At 38.4% G+C, this 13,539-nt stretch overlaps 1 protein-coding gene across 1 annotated transcript; it reads right to left on the bottom strand.

Annotated features, from left to right (window-relative positions):
• Positions 1 to 141: 141 nt before the first annotated feature.
• fgf3 (fibroblast growth factor 3) lies at positions 142 to 4,780 on the bottom strand. Its single transcript, XM_052559978.1, has 3 exons — positions 3,617 to 4,780; positions 2,294 to 2,397; positions 142 to 1,884 (listed from the first exon to the last, which is right to left on the bottom strand). Exons 1-3 carry the CDS (start codon positions 3,891 to 3,893, stop codon positions 1,459 to 1,461), a joined length of 807 nt encoding a protein of 268 aa, XP_052415938.1. The 5' UTR covers positions 3,894 to 4,780; the 3' UTR covers positions 142 to 1,458.
• Between the last annotated feature and the right edge of the window lie 8,759 nt (positions 4,781 to 13,539).

Here is a 13,539-nt window from a genome sequence, read left to right as displayed (position 1 = left end):
ATTCTGGAAACAGAGAATGCATGTAAGGTGGGAACGAAATAAAAGATCATTGATCATTCACTCTAGTCTTTTGTCCAAAATGCCACTGTATCATGTATGCTTAGCCATACAACCAAAAATTTTCATATAATTTATTGGTGACATTCCTCCAGATGTTTAGCTTTCAGTGTCAAACAATGCCGTTTTAATGCATTACTCAGCTTACAGTGTTCAATACATTTGACATTTATCAAAACTATGCTTCAGAGCTGATGTCATTACATATATTTAGACTCAAATTTGGATGAAAAAATAGGAAGCTGAAGAGTCTACTCATACGGGATTGTTCAGTTGTTCAAAGAGAACAGTGTTATTCTAACAATGCAAGAAGAAAATCTTTGATATTTGGAAGTGTAGAAACTATGTCATCAATAACTTAAAAACATATAAACAAAATAAATATGTATTACATTAGTAATGTACAAAGTACTCCTGATTGCAGTTTAAGAACAGTAGCCTATCACATGTAAGTTAAAAAGCATCTGTTTTATGTTTATGGATCTTTGTTTTCTACTTTATACTTCAATAAGGAAAAAGTGCTTGTCTGTACACCACCTATAAAAGCCGTAGTCCGATACATAACACATCATTGGCATTGTCAAGCACTTGTACAACATCCTAATTCGTGATTACAAACATTTACTCTATGTTATCTTGCTCACATAAAAAAAGTAAATGACTGTACAGCTATGTACAATAATTACACGTCTTTCCCTGGTGAAAAAAACAACAGTTGCATACTTAAAGTGCTCTATTTTTGCACACTAATTTTGTACTTGATATACTAAAAATTATTTTTTAGTACTTATTCTTAAGAATCTTGACGTGTACTCAACTGTGCTATTTTAAGACACATTAAAAATGAACTAAAATGTAATAAAAATTTATTTAGGTACTACTTGAAGCCATCTTTCATGCAAAGGTGGGTTCAAGTGTACTACAAGTGGTATCTAAATACATTTATTAATACAGAGACAGTATGTTAAAAGCACATTATAGTTCATATGCATGGTGTCTCAAAACAGGACAGTTGAGTACACTTAGAAGATTATCTTAAGAAGTACTTATAATCTTTTTTTTTAAGTACAAAATTAGTGCACTAAATAATAAGAGCACTTTAAGCACATTATGGAAGTGTGCTTTTTTTGCACCTGGGTTAGCAGAAAAGACTTCAAAAAGAGTGAACATGAAAAAACAACGCAAAAGACAAAACTTTCAGTAGTGTTAAATTTGGTCACATGAACCTATCTGAACTGTCTTTGTGTTTCAGATGCAAAAACAAAGCAAAAGGATGTTTCTCTTCATTCTCGGCTCTCCTTGCCACATAATTCTCCAAAAGGTTTTTTTCTTTTTTTCTTTTTTAACATCATCCTTTCTTGAGAAAATTGTTCCATGTGACTCTTTTGGTCTGTTGGACTCTCAGTGGATCTCTTCTCCATCTGTGTCAAGAGAGTGTGTAATGTCAGCCCTTCTGCTGTGGCCCTTGGAGCCCCTGTGGCGTCGTCTTCTGCGTTCTGCCCGACCCACAGAGGCTCTGTGAGAGCCGGCCTGGTGCCGCTGGCTCTCTCTGAGCTTGCGCACCATCTCATGGTCCTTGTTGCCCAGAACACGGGGCAGGAAGAGGGAAGCTTTATCCGTGCTCCGTGTCTTAAACCCCCTCCTGGGCCGGCCCTTCCCATTGATGGACACGTACCACTGCCTCTTAGAACTGGCACGCCGCTTGCTGCCCCCTGCCCCGGACCCTGTTGGTGGGGGCTGGGTGGTAGCATGGTGCCGTGATGCATAGGTGTTGTAGCCTAGCTCATGAATGCGCTCCAGAAACTCACACTCTCGGTTGAAGACTTCCTGAAAGGGTTAAAAAAAAAAAAATTTTATTACTATATTTTGACATTCATAACTGGACCTTGAACAAGATGCGCCCAGAAAAACAAGTCATCTCCATTTTGTAGAAAAGTCAACATTTAAACTGATCCAACCTGCACAATTGACAAATACTCTCAGTAGTCTGGCAAAAGTAAGAACCTCGTATGTGGTGATCACTCTTTGCTCACCAGAATTTTCAGTGACAAGGTCCCCAGTGAGGGAAACAAAACTCAGTAATCAAACTCTCAATAATCTAGCAGCATGTGGGCATATTTGTTCCGCATGAAAAACACCACCATGTGGCGAGAGCCTCAAATAGCCCTTCTTGTTATCTGATCCTACAGCTAGCGAATTTCAGCTACTTGATTTTCCGACGTGACATAACACTTACTGAAGCATACAGACGTCCTTTCTCATTCATTGCCAGGTATCTTCCAGAAAACAGGCCTTTTATCGCCACAACACCGACATCCACAGCTGTGATCTCGAGTATACCTACAAAAAGAGCGGAGCAGTTATTGCGCATGCTAGAAATGGCCAAAGTCTTTTACAACAGCTTTCCAAATAGCATTACAAATGTGTAGGATTCGATACAAGGTCAGTCGAGGTCGTTCATCAGTTTTCACAAACCTGTCCTGGTTTAGCTAATGTTTGAGAAAACGTAATTTTATTCAGTTAACGATTGGTTCCAGCCTATTATTAATTAATGATTATAAAAGTGTTGTTATACTATACATTAAATAGTTACCTTTATTCACGGTAATATTAATTCATATAAAAGTATTTTATATAAATAAAAATTATTGATTTATGTCTTAATTAAATGACTTAATTAGGCTAAACCACTTGCTTTAAACTTATTAATCATTTAAAAAAAATAGTTTGGAATAGGAATGTGTGTTGTTCAGTCGGATTCATTGTAAATACTGTGTTACATGCAGTTTTAAATGTTATTTTATTTCTACAGAGGCTTTTCGTTGATTAAGTCACAGTGTACTCAACATACGCTGTCAGGTTAGATATACAGACTCTAAACGCCTCTTAAAGAGGATGTTTATTCGTCCCTTTTTTCACTGATTAATGTCTCTCCGCGTTCTCCTGTTTCGAATAATCATCCTTTTACGTTGGATAAACACATCCGTTGTTTGAGTCATTATGTTAAACTGTCTGTTGAATCCTGTTTTCGTATGGTAATGTTCCATGGGCACTCGGATTTGACTAATTGGAAAACTAAGACAGATAAACGAATGCTATAATTTAAACAACGACGATTTAAGATTGCAATAGGCAATTTGACAGGAAATTGTCTTTACGGTGTAAGTTATACAATAAAAGCAATTTGAAAATGTATCTCGTCACAAAATAATGCAATACAGTTTTTTTTCTAACTAGTTGCTTTATTTTCAAGACCTAATATTTAGCTTTTAGTTACAAGTTGTGCAGTCCGCAAAAGTGCTCTCATCATTACTTTAATGTTAATTTTACTTTGGTAAGAACGCTATTTTAAGTGTTTTATATTCGCCAACTAAATATAAGTCGGGCAGGGTGAATTATTATTCGATGTTAATTATTTAATGCGCAAGGCGCCTCCCGAATACTGTCAGCGCAATGCACAATGTTTTCCAGTGTAGGATTTGCACAATTACGCAAGTCTCATACCGCACAGAAATTGACATTCACAAATATGAAAAGCGAGAACGGGTTAGCTACTCACTGAAAGGGCTGTTTTCATCAAGGGATCCGTCTATTTTCCCGTTCGGGTGAATTTGCAAGTGATATTTTGTGGCGCAGTACAGTTTCCTGCGTCTTGGAGCTCCTCCGAGGTGCTCGTAAACCCCGCCGCGTCCACCAGCATCTCGCCGCTGCCTTGGGTCACACGCCTGGCCCCTGACACAGGGCGCCCTTGGGGTCCTGGTCAGCGCCGAAGCCAGCGATTCCTGTAAACTCGGATCCAAGGAGCTCAGTAACAACAAGAGCAGAATTATAACCATTGTGGCATGGCGGGATGTCGGCAAAATCTTGCTGGAATAGAAAGAGCTGACACACGGGGTCCCATCAAAGAAGTATCATTAGTCAGTGATCCAGTCAACTGAATATTAAAATCAAAACGTGCTGTATCCTTCTGTCCCCTCTTTAAAACGTCGCGGTCATCTGTTAGAGCCGGCTTGGTAGCAACAGCATGGGTTCGCCTCGTTGGTGCTCATGGGTTCCACTCTGCTCTCCAAGCAGACTGTATCTGACCGAGGAGGAGAAAACAGCCAGTCGGTTTCACAGGGAGCCTATCGTGAGATTTCGCTGATCGACAGTGTGCACAGAAATAAAAGAGCCCTCCTGCAACAATAGCCCGAACCCCGACCAATTGATACAAAGGAAAAGGGGAGGCAAGGTATCAGTCTTGTGTGAACCAAGAGGTTGCAGCGTGGATAAAATTACACAGCACTACACACGGTGGCTTACAGCGGAAAACCGCATCACAAAGAGAGAGACATCGAAGGGAAGAGTTTGCTTCTTTTGAAAGATCCGAAAATTATATTGAACATGAATACTGGCCTGAATGGGAGAGCCGCTATTGATTCTCTTTTCATGCCTGTTGGCACTTTCCGACAGTGATGTTAACATTCACAGACATACGCACGTGGCTTTCAATGATCCACATTTATGTATGGAGTGTTTCTGACTCATAATATGAAAGAGTTGACTGACAACACAAAACAGTCTGGACAATCAGCTAGGGAAAAAAATCAATTGCAACGGAAAAAGTTCATGATGAGACATTATGCATTTATAAAAATAAAATAAAAATGTTTTGTTACGCGGTTCGTTTGCTTATTTAGAAGCACGGTAAATAACAGCGATTTTATTATTTTAATTATGAACCCAATCACGATTCAGGCGCGTCCAACCCCCTTTACATTTAACGCGATATTAGCTACACTGATGTGGAGATCTTTCAATAGACCGCCCATTATCATTCCGAAGTAGCTATATTTCAATAATTAATTCTAAATATTTTATATGAAGCACGGGTTTTGAGAGTGGGCTAGTTAGGATGATGCTCGGAATAAATCGATCAAGACCTGTTTGCCCATTCATTGCGTTCCGTAAAAAAACATGCAGCTACATTTCCCTGTCATTTCAGAAGAAGAAATCCAAAAATGTTGCCGTTTGCCGAAGTTTCTATCTTGATTTTGGAGAGAGAGAGAGAGGCTACATATTCCATTCCCTCTCAAACATATTTCACGCCTATTTATTTTTGTCTTAATCTAGCAGGCCATTCTAAAACTGCGGTATACCTGACATGCATCTTCTCTCAGGAACCAGACTGCAAGTGCGACTCAAAGCCCTGCAGCAACTTACACTCAAGCTCCTGGTGTGTGCTGCTAGTGGGTGGAAGAGTAACACGCAAATGACTTCTGCCTAAATTGCTTCCATATTGGTCGCATTATGGTTACCATTCTCGTAATTAGCACCATCATCTACAAATCTCCCTGCCCTTTGGCGTAACACCAGCGCATGCTAGAAAACCTCGTGGGAAGGCACCCTTCATTCATCTTCTCTTTCCATACATCAACTGGCGTCTCTGACTGTTTGCCACTATGTTTTAAAACAGGTAGCCGCTCCTAATAAGTTATTAGTCGCTGCAGAGCCGGTGTGTGTCAGACTAGACCTGGAGTATACGAGTCTACTGATGTACATCACGAGCCGCTCTGGTGACCATCTCTGAGAGAGACGCTCTTGATGTGGTTTGATCCTGACAGAGGGTTGCTTTTCTGATGTGGTCGGCTGTTTCTTTCTGGAAGTATTTTAATTACGGCCCACAGCCGCCCACAAAGCCCAGCAGTAATAATCAGTATGAGAGAGAGAGAGAGAGAGAGAGAGAGAGGAGGGGGAGTTCACTCAGGATGTTGACGATTATTTTGAAGCTGAACGGTTAAATCGTACCATGTTAAAGTCGTTTTCTTTATCACGCCCTCATTTATCACTTTAACTTCTTCGCGACCCTTTGCTTTTAAAATTAAACTAAGGCAAATTGGGGTCTGTTGGAAAATTGGATGAGATATAGGGCTAACAGTTTGACCAATTATAAAAGAGCTATCGTGTAGTTTTTTATTGGATTTTGTGTGTAAATAAATATATGTTAATCAATAGAATCTTTTTTTTTTTCAATTTGATTTATAATAACGTAATAGCACGTAAAAGCTTGTCATATAAACGTAAAAGTATCTAATATTCGGCAAAGCAGAAATACCAAAAAGACTGAGACAAAGTAACTATGGGTAAGAAATGGGTTAAAAAAAATTCATTCATGTATATTTTTTGTCTTTCTGTTTTTGTTGAGTTAATATATTTCCTGTATCTACTATTTTGAATTCGGTTGTTTGATATGAAATGAGGGTGTGTCGTAATAATGGTTTTGAAAAAGTAAATTCTATTACCCCTATGAATTCATGCATAACCTTTAAAATGACTGTGTTTTCTATTAGTGTTACAGCCCACCCTGGAAGTGCAGCCGGCACACTTTGCACTCCACATTCATTTATGGCATAAGTTAAATTTATGGCTTGAATTGTAGCGTACAGACATGGAGATATTACATAAACGTTTGAGACCTACACAGCACACAAGTCACTGCTAAATTAAATGCATCAGACACCAGTCTCCTGTATTGTAATATTAAAAAATATGGGAATATACACTTGATTATACACAGCCTTCCGCTTCAGATTTGTATAAATCACCTGGTATGTTTTATTTAACCTGTTTTATCTGCAAAAAATATACTGACCAGTATCAATTATGATTGTCCTAAGTTGTTTAAACATTTAAAAGAACAGAGCACAGTTTCAAATGGTCAAGCAAGTCAAGCAATTTGCTCTTATCATTTACTAACATTTAATTAATATTTATTTATTTAATATATATTAAATGCAACTAAAGTCATATTAACAATGACATATTAGGCTATAGCTTTTATATATAAAATCTGTTGTAATCCGGTTGATTCTGTGATGTACAGTAAAACATTAGTTTGAATTGAATAAACTAAATTTATATGTTACTAAATATGACTAAAGATTTTTAGTGAATAAAGTTTTTAAGCCAAACCAAAAAGGCTTTAGAGCTTGATGCCATAGAAGAAGCCTTTTAGATTCCAAACAATGTTCTGAACTTTATTATTTTCTTAAAACTATGTACTGGTGCTTTATGGAACATAAAACACCAATAACTATTACTTTAATCTATATAAATAAATGTAAAAAAAGATAATAAAAAAAAAAAGTTCTGCATTGCCAAAAAACACTGTACAGTTTGAAATGTTTTTTGAACTGAAGAGTTTTTGGCGCTGCATAGAATCTGCTAAAAACTGATTGTGCAAGATTCCCCCCAACATTTAGCAAAGCTTAATAGTCACTAGTTTTTTTCCCCCGGCTCCTTTGCAGAAAAGGAGGTACCACAATCCAGACCAAATCAAGCTGACCTCTGAACCTTTTCTGCTGTACTTTTTCTCATGGCATGCTTTTTTTTTGCACTAGTGATCTGAGGGCCGGGCTAGAGCCAGACGAGAATGCCTCTCGTCCCCTGACAAATCACTGTTGAGCCCCTTTTGTCCGGGTTTACTTTGATCTCACCTGCTTGTCAGGGGCTCAGAAAGAACTCCCGTACAGTCCCAACGCACTGCAAACAAATTGGCAACCACTTTATTCTCATACCTCATTACCTCAGGTTGGTTTTAGGAAAAAAAAATGTTAACCCCTTTAAATACCCGATTAATGCAAAGCATTTTCATGGGCATGTTAACCATTTCTGCTCACTGATGGGAGTTTGTCTTATTATTTTTGCCAGAAAGCCCTTAACAGAACCCCACATCACATCCTTGGCCATTGCCTTTTCAGCAGAACATAGGGGAGATTTACGGGACGATTTTATAAATGCTGGCCGTAGCGCCTCATTGCACCTTTTCCATTTCATAGCCTGCGAGATGTCAGAAGTGTTGGATTGATTTCTGTGGTCAAGACACGCCCAATTTATCTGTCAGGGTTGAACATGCCAAAGGACACTTTTATTTGCTTTGAACTGATTTTAATGCAACACCCTTAATACTGATTCCAGTTCCCAAGAGACAGATCATCTAGCTCATGACACACACTTTTCATAAATCTCAATGACGGCTCAAAGTGATTTGCCAGCAGGACTTCTCTCTCTCTCTCTCTCTCTCTCTCTCTCTCTCTCTCGCTCGCTCTCTATTCCTCTCCCACACTTCGTCTTGAAACCAGATAGGTGTTCCTTATACCTCTGCAGCCCTTTGATTCCTAGCTGCAGGTCTCAAATACCTTTTGGGAGGACAGTGGATTTCTCTGCACCTTCCAACAGTAAAATGATTGTGGTGGCCTGTAACTGTATAAGGCATCAATGGTTTGTCACACTGAGTGCTCAGGGTGCGAGGGGGAGAGCGCGCTGAGCGATGAAAACAATCAACACATTTTACATTCGCCACAAATGCGCGTTTCGACAAACACATGCGAATCGATTTTGTGTTTATATGTGGCAAAACCAATCGATTTTCTGCGCTGCTATTGAGTTATGCTCTCTGGTACAGTACCGTCCCTTCCTGCTCTTTCTGTCCTGCAGGAAAACAATGTCACGCCACCACTGAACAGCACACTGCTCAGGCCGACAGTGACGAAGCAGCTGTCAATGACTCATTTGAAACTCAATGTCACCTAATTTCCCTTAAATATAAGGCCATTGACAGAGGGATGGGGTCCCCAGCAGGGGCCAACGCATGTGAAAGGGCCATGTTGATTGTGTAAAAGATGGATGGCAGAGGAGTGTTTGCTGCAAACTGCATTGTTCCCATTTCTCCTTTTCAAAACTTCATGGCAACATTTATATGGACCCTCTCTGAGCTTTTACTTTCAAACACCTTTTGTTCTTCTCTATACCTCCTTAAATATACTTGTGTGCACACACACATACAACTGTTATCACAATATATGTTAAAGGGACAGTTCAACCAAACATGAAAATTCGGGTCAGCATTTACTCAAACCTGTTCCAAACCTGTATGACTTTCTTTATTCTGTGGAACACAAAAGAAGATAGTTTGGAAAATGCCTGTGAGGGCTTTTTGTTCATACAATAGGTATGTTTACATGCACTAATTTTTGTCAGTCTGAATGAATCCAGTTCGATTTCTAATTCTTAAAAGTTCATGTTTATATGAACTCTAAAATTGTCAATGCAATTCACATATTCGTCGATAAGTGTATTATTTATATATTTCAATCAAAACTTCAGAACTGAGCATACAACAGAGCTACAGTAAGTAGCAAAATTTTCCCTTTTACACCTGAAGACATACCTAAAAGAAAAGCTGGCAAATATGTCAGATTTTGTTTTTTTTTAGCAAATATTTAGTAAATTTTAAGTCTACTCCACTTACTAGTTCATAAGTCATAAATAAATATATGCAATGTTATAAAAAGTAAAACATATGCAAACAGATGTCTCATTATCGAATCAGTTCTGCCATCAATCTGATTACTAATGGATTATTTGGGTGCGTGTAAACATAGCTGATGAAAGTATATTGGATCTCAGTTTTGTTTGGATGCAACAATTATTCAAAATACCGTGCTTTATTTTCCATATAAGATTCTTTCATTTCATGTCATGCAGGTTTGGAATGACATGGAGGTAAGTAAATCAAGGCAGAATTTAACTTTTTTATTTGCATCATCACTTTATTCAGGATTGGTTTGTATTTAACTACAAATGCATTAGGACACTGATGCACTGATGTGGTGCATGGGATAGAAATAGATATGTGCTCCTATCCCTAGACTTACGATTCCGCCTGTGCTAACATAAGTGAGCAGTCTCACAAGAGTGATGACGGAGCCCACGGTGACCCAAAGAGGACCACGTGCAGCCACCACACGCCTGTCACCCCCAGGATCACCCCATGTTTTCATAATGGTTGCCAGCCCCATTACATCTTCTGGGGAGTAACAGCCACTAAGCATAGTTAAATGGATTTCTCTGTACTTAATCTAATTTCTTGTGGTTTCCCAGTTTAATCAGAATGCATGAGCGTGCCCCCATGTGAAATTGAAGTGCTGACAGAATCCTGTGTTGAAATCACTTAACACAATGTTATTGTTTGCTGATGTCTTTCAATGGTCTAAAAGACAGCAAGACTCCGTAATGTTTATGCTTCATGTTAGTTGTGGCTTAACATGCACAACACTTGACAGAGCATTTCCATGCATGATGGTTTTTAATGTCATTATTATTCATTACAAACAACATTTTTAATGAATTGAAAAGATTAATATATATTTAAATAATATTTGTTTCTCAAAAAATGAGTGCCAAGTCAAGTATTAATGTCAATGTTTACTTGCAGAGGAAGATATTTTTGTAACCTGATGCTATTGTATTCTGAATTGTCACAGAAAGGTGCTTGTACAATGTAAAGCTGAATCCTATGCCTATACTCTAGACAGTGTGTAATGATGTTAAAGGCAATGTACTTTGGTTCAGTCCGAGGGCAGAGTGAATCTGGGCCACTGTAGCATGTTGTCAAGGGTCAAATTCGGATGAGTGTGTTTGTTGGGGATTGAGGTGGTGAGGATGATTGACTGGTGGTTGGATTTTGCACATCTGTTTCTAGGATCTGTCCACACATGAGTGACAAATCACAGTTTTACACAACCTCTAAACCTCAACAAGAAATGAGACTGTTCACTCTTCTTCCATCCATTGTGGCATCATGAAACACTGCAGTGCGAACCAGGCTGAATGTGGCTCTCAGTAATGACCATGAAACTGGATATACTGCTTTCCGTTCAGCAGATGTGGGGGGTTTAAACTCTCTACCAGCCACTTTCTCAATATATTCTTATTTCCAAATAAAAATATGTAAAAATCTCTTTAATTCTGAGTAGTAGTAGAATGTTGTATATTTCAACTCACAGTAAGCTACTTTATGATAGTTAAAAGCTACCTTGTTTTCTGATCATATAGTGTCATTAGGCATCTTGACTGCAAGAGTCTGGCAGGTCTGAGTGCAGTGGAGCAATGACTTGTGACCTTGCACTGGCCCATTCCTTGGCCTCTTCCGGTCACAGTGTTCAAACTCCAGCATGTGACTCTGGTAAATAGTTGTAGCAGCCTTTGATTCATAAGGCCTAAACATATTTCACATAAGACTGGGGGACACATTGCCAAATCACATGCTAATGGCAACTAAACCAGTGGAGCTGGTAGATCAGGACCCAAAAATTGGCCACATGGTCTTTTCATATAGGGCTATAAAGAAATTGTGGATAAAAATGCTAAATGCATGATCATGTATAGCTAGAGAAGCCAAAAAAAGAGAAAAAAACTAGCCTATGCTATGGCAGCTGGTTTGAGCTGGTTTAAGTTGGTCCTGAGTTGGTCATGAGTAGTTGTTTTTTTTTTTCAACAGTGTCTGTGTCTATGGTATTTTGGCACACATTCATCCATCAGCATTAACACTTTGCAATAGGTCCTCATCCTCAGAACCCATTGTGCAAGATACAAGAAGTTACAACTCAGGCTAAATTAAATATGGTTATAGGTTTGGTGCTGTTTGTTTCCAATGTGAAATCTGGTTGCGAGGCATAGCCAGTTAAGAAACACTAAATCAATACACACACAAATTGCTCTAAATATTCTTAAAAATAAAGGTTCCAAAAGGGGATTTTCACAGTGATACCATAGAAGAAACATTTTGGGTTATCCATAGAACAGGTCTTAAAAGAACATTTTGCATCATCTAACGCACTTTTTCCACTACTGTGCAATGGAAAGCTTCCATGGATGACAAGGTTTCCACCAATAAACACCAAATAACTTTATTTTATTTAATAATAAGTACTTAATAATAAACTTTCTAGACAACAATCACTGTATGCTCAGTTTTGTGTCTATGAGACTTTGAAATAGTATTTTAGACAGATTTGAAATAGTTGTTGAAATGGTTATTGCATCAGCTATTAAAGGTCTGAATCTTACAGTATAAGTACAGTATAAGAAAGCCATATTTACTTTAATATTCTGCATACATTTATGCATTTTATATAAAACCCACTAGACCCTGTGAACCATTAATCACTTGTTGCAATGCTAAATACACTCTATACAGACACATAGTGAGGGACAACAGCAGAGCAGAGGTTTTGTCTCCATACAGGCCTGAATGCTGGCTTTGAAGAGGGGGATTAGGATTAACATTGAATTCACTTTTTTACAAAGACTTGACCTAGAACTCTTGTAGGAGACATAGCCACTTGTCAAACATCTAAGAATGGCTAATGCTGCTGCAATAACTCATTAATTTATTGGCAAAATAGCATCCCATACTTATTACAGAAAATAATTTACTGTGATAGTGGCCTAATAGCGAAGAAACCGTTTTTGTAACATTCAGGTAGGAGGCCATGAACCCAGGCAGGGACAATTTACCCCTTCTGCCCAATCACCATTATGCCCTTGGACACGGCTCTTAACCCCTGGTTGCTCCAGGGCATTGTCCCATTAATAAACTATTTCAGAGGTGAAGTGTCTCCTGAAATAGTTTGTTGTTTATATATATATATATATATATATATATATATATATATATATATATATATATATATATATATATATATATATATATATATATAGACCTCCACAGAAATGTTTAAGGGTTGAAGACAATATTATATCTGGCTGACTTTTGAATGCACTGCATAATTATAAATTGGATAAAATGTGAAAGCAAAAATGTATCTAAATATGCTAACTTTAAGCAATTCCCATTTTATCATATGCTTTGTTGCAAGTTCACAATAAAGGTAATTTGATACAAGTACCTGATTCTAAGTAGATTGTAAATTCTACAACTTATTGCAAACTAGACCCTTTATAACCGACTAAATAAACAAACAAAGCTGGTAAACTCAGCCGGTGTCACCTCACTGTGGCCTAAATGGTACTGAGGGCATGGGAGCTGACTGTGGCGGGGATGCAGTCAAGCTGTCTTTTTGGGCAGTGAATAATGACACAATTGTTTGTCAGTTGGACCAAGAACAGGTGTTATGGAGCTGTAGACTGTAAAGCTAGAGGCCAGTGGCCTTGCTCTCTGGTTTCGGGGCAAGGAGGGGGGCTAAAAATCCTCTGATACCTTTGACATGCTGGGTGGTAACCCTAGAGTATGCATTTGTGTGTGCTAACTTTCAATACACCCATTTTGAATTAGACTGCAAAAGCTAGTTGTTTTTAGCTGCTTTTATGGTTGAAGTTAAATTATATGGAAATTTTTTTCGAATCAGATCAAATTCTAAGCGCTCGCATTCATACATGGAGGTTGAAGGATTAGCTTTTATGATGGCTTTGGAAACAGTATTGAATACTGTGCAGTGTTAGCCACAGGAATGCTAATGTTTTCCAACACCAGATCTGATTAATTATTTGTCACCAAACACTGGGTAATTCCCCCTTTTGCCTCGTGGAGTGGTGTCTGGATGTTTGAGTGATTAAATGTGACAGTGCAGTCATGGCAGAGTTTGACACGAGAAGAGAGAGAGAGAGACGTAGAGCCGGACATGTTGGAGGAGGCGTTAC

The sequence above is a fragment of the Carassius gibelio genome, chromosome B7, assembly GCF_023724105.1.
Source record: "Carassius gibelio isolate Cgi1373 ecotype wild population from Czech Republic chromosome B7, carGib1.2-hapl.c, whole genome shotgun sequence".
Taxonomy (NCBI): Eukaryota; Metazoa; Chordata; class Actinopteri; order Cypriniformes; family Cyprinidae; genus Carassius; species Carassius gibelio.
The sequence above is the reverse complement of the archived record's forward strand: the minus strand, read 5'-3'. Positions and strand labels throughout refer to the sequence as shown.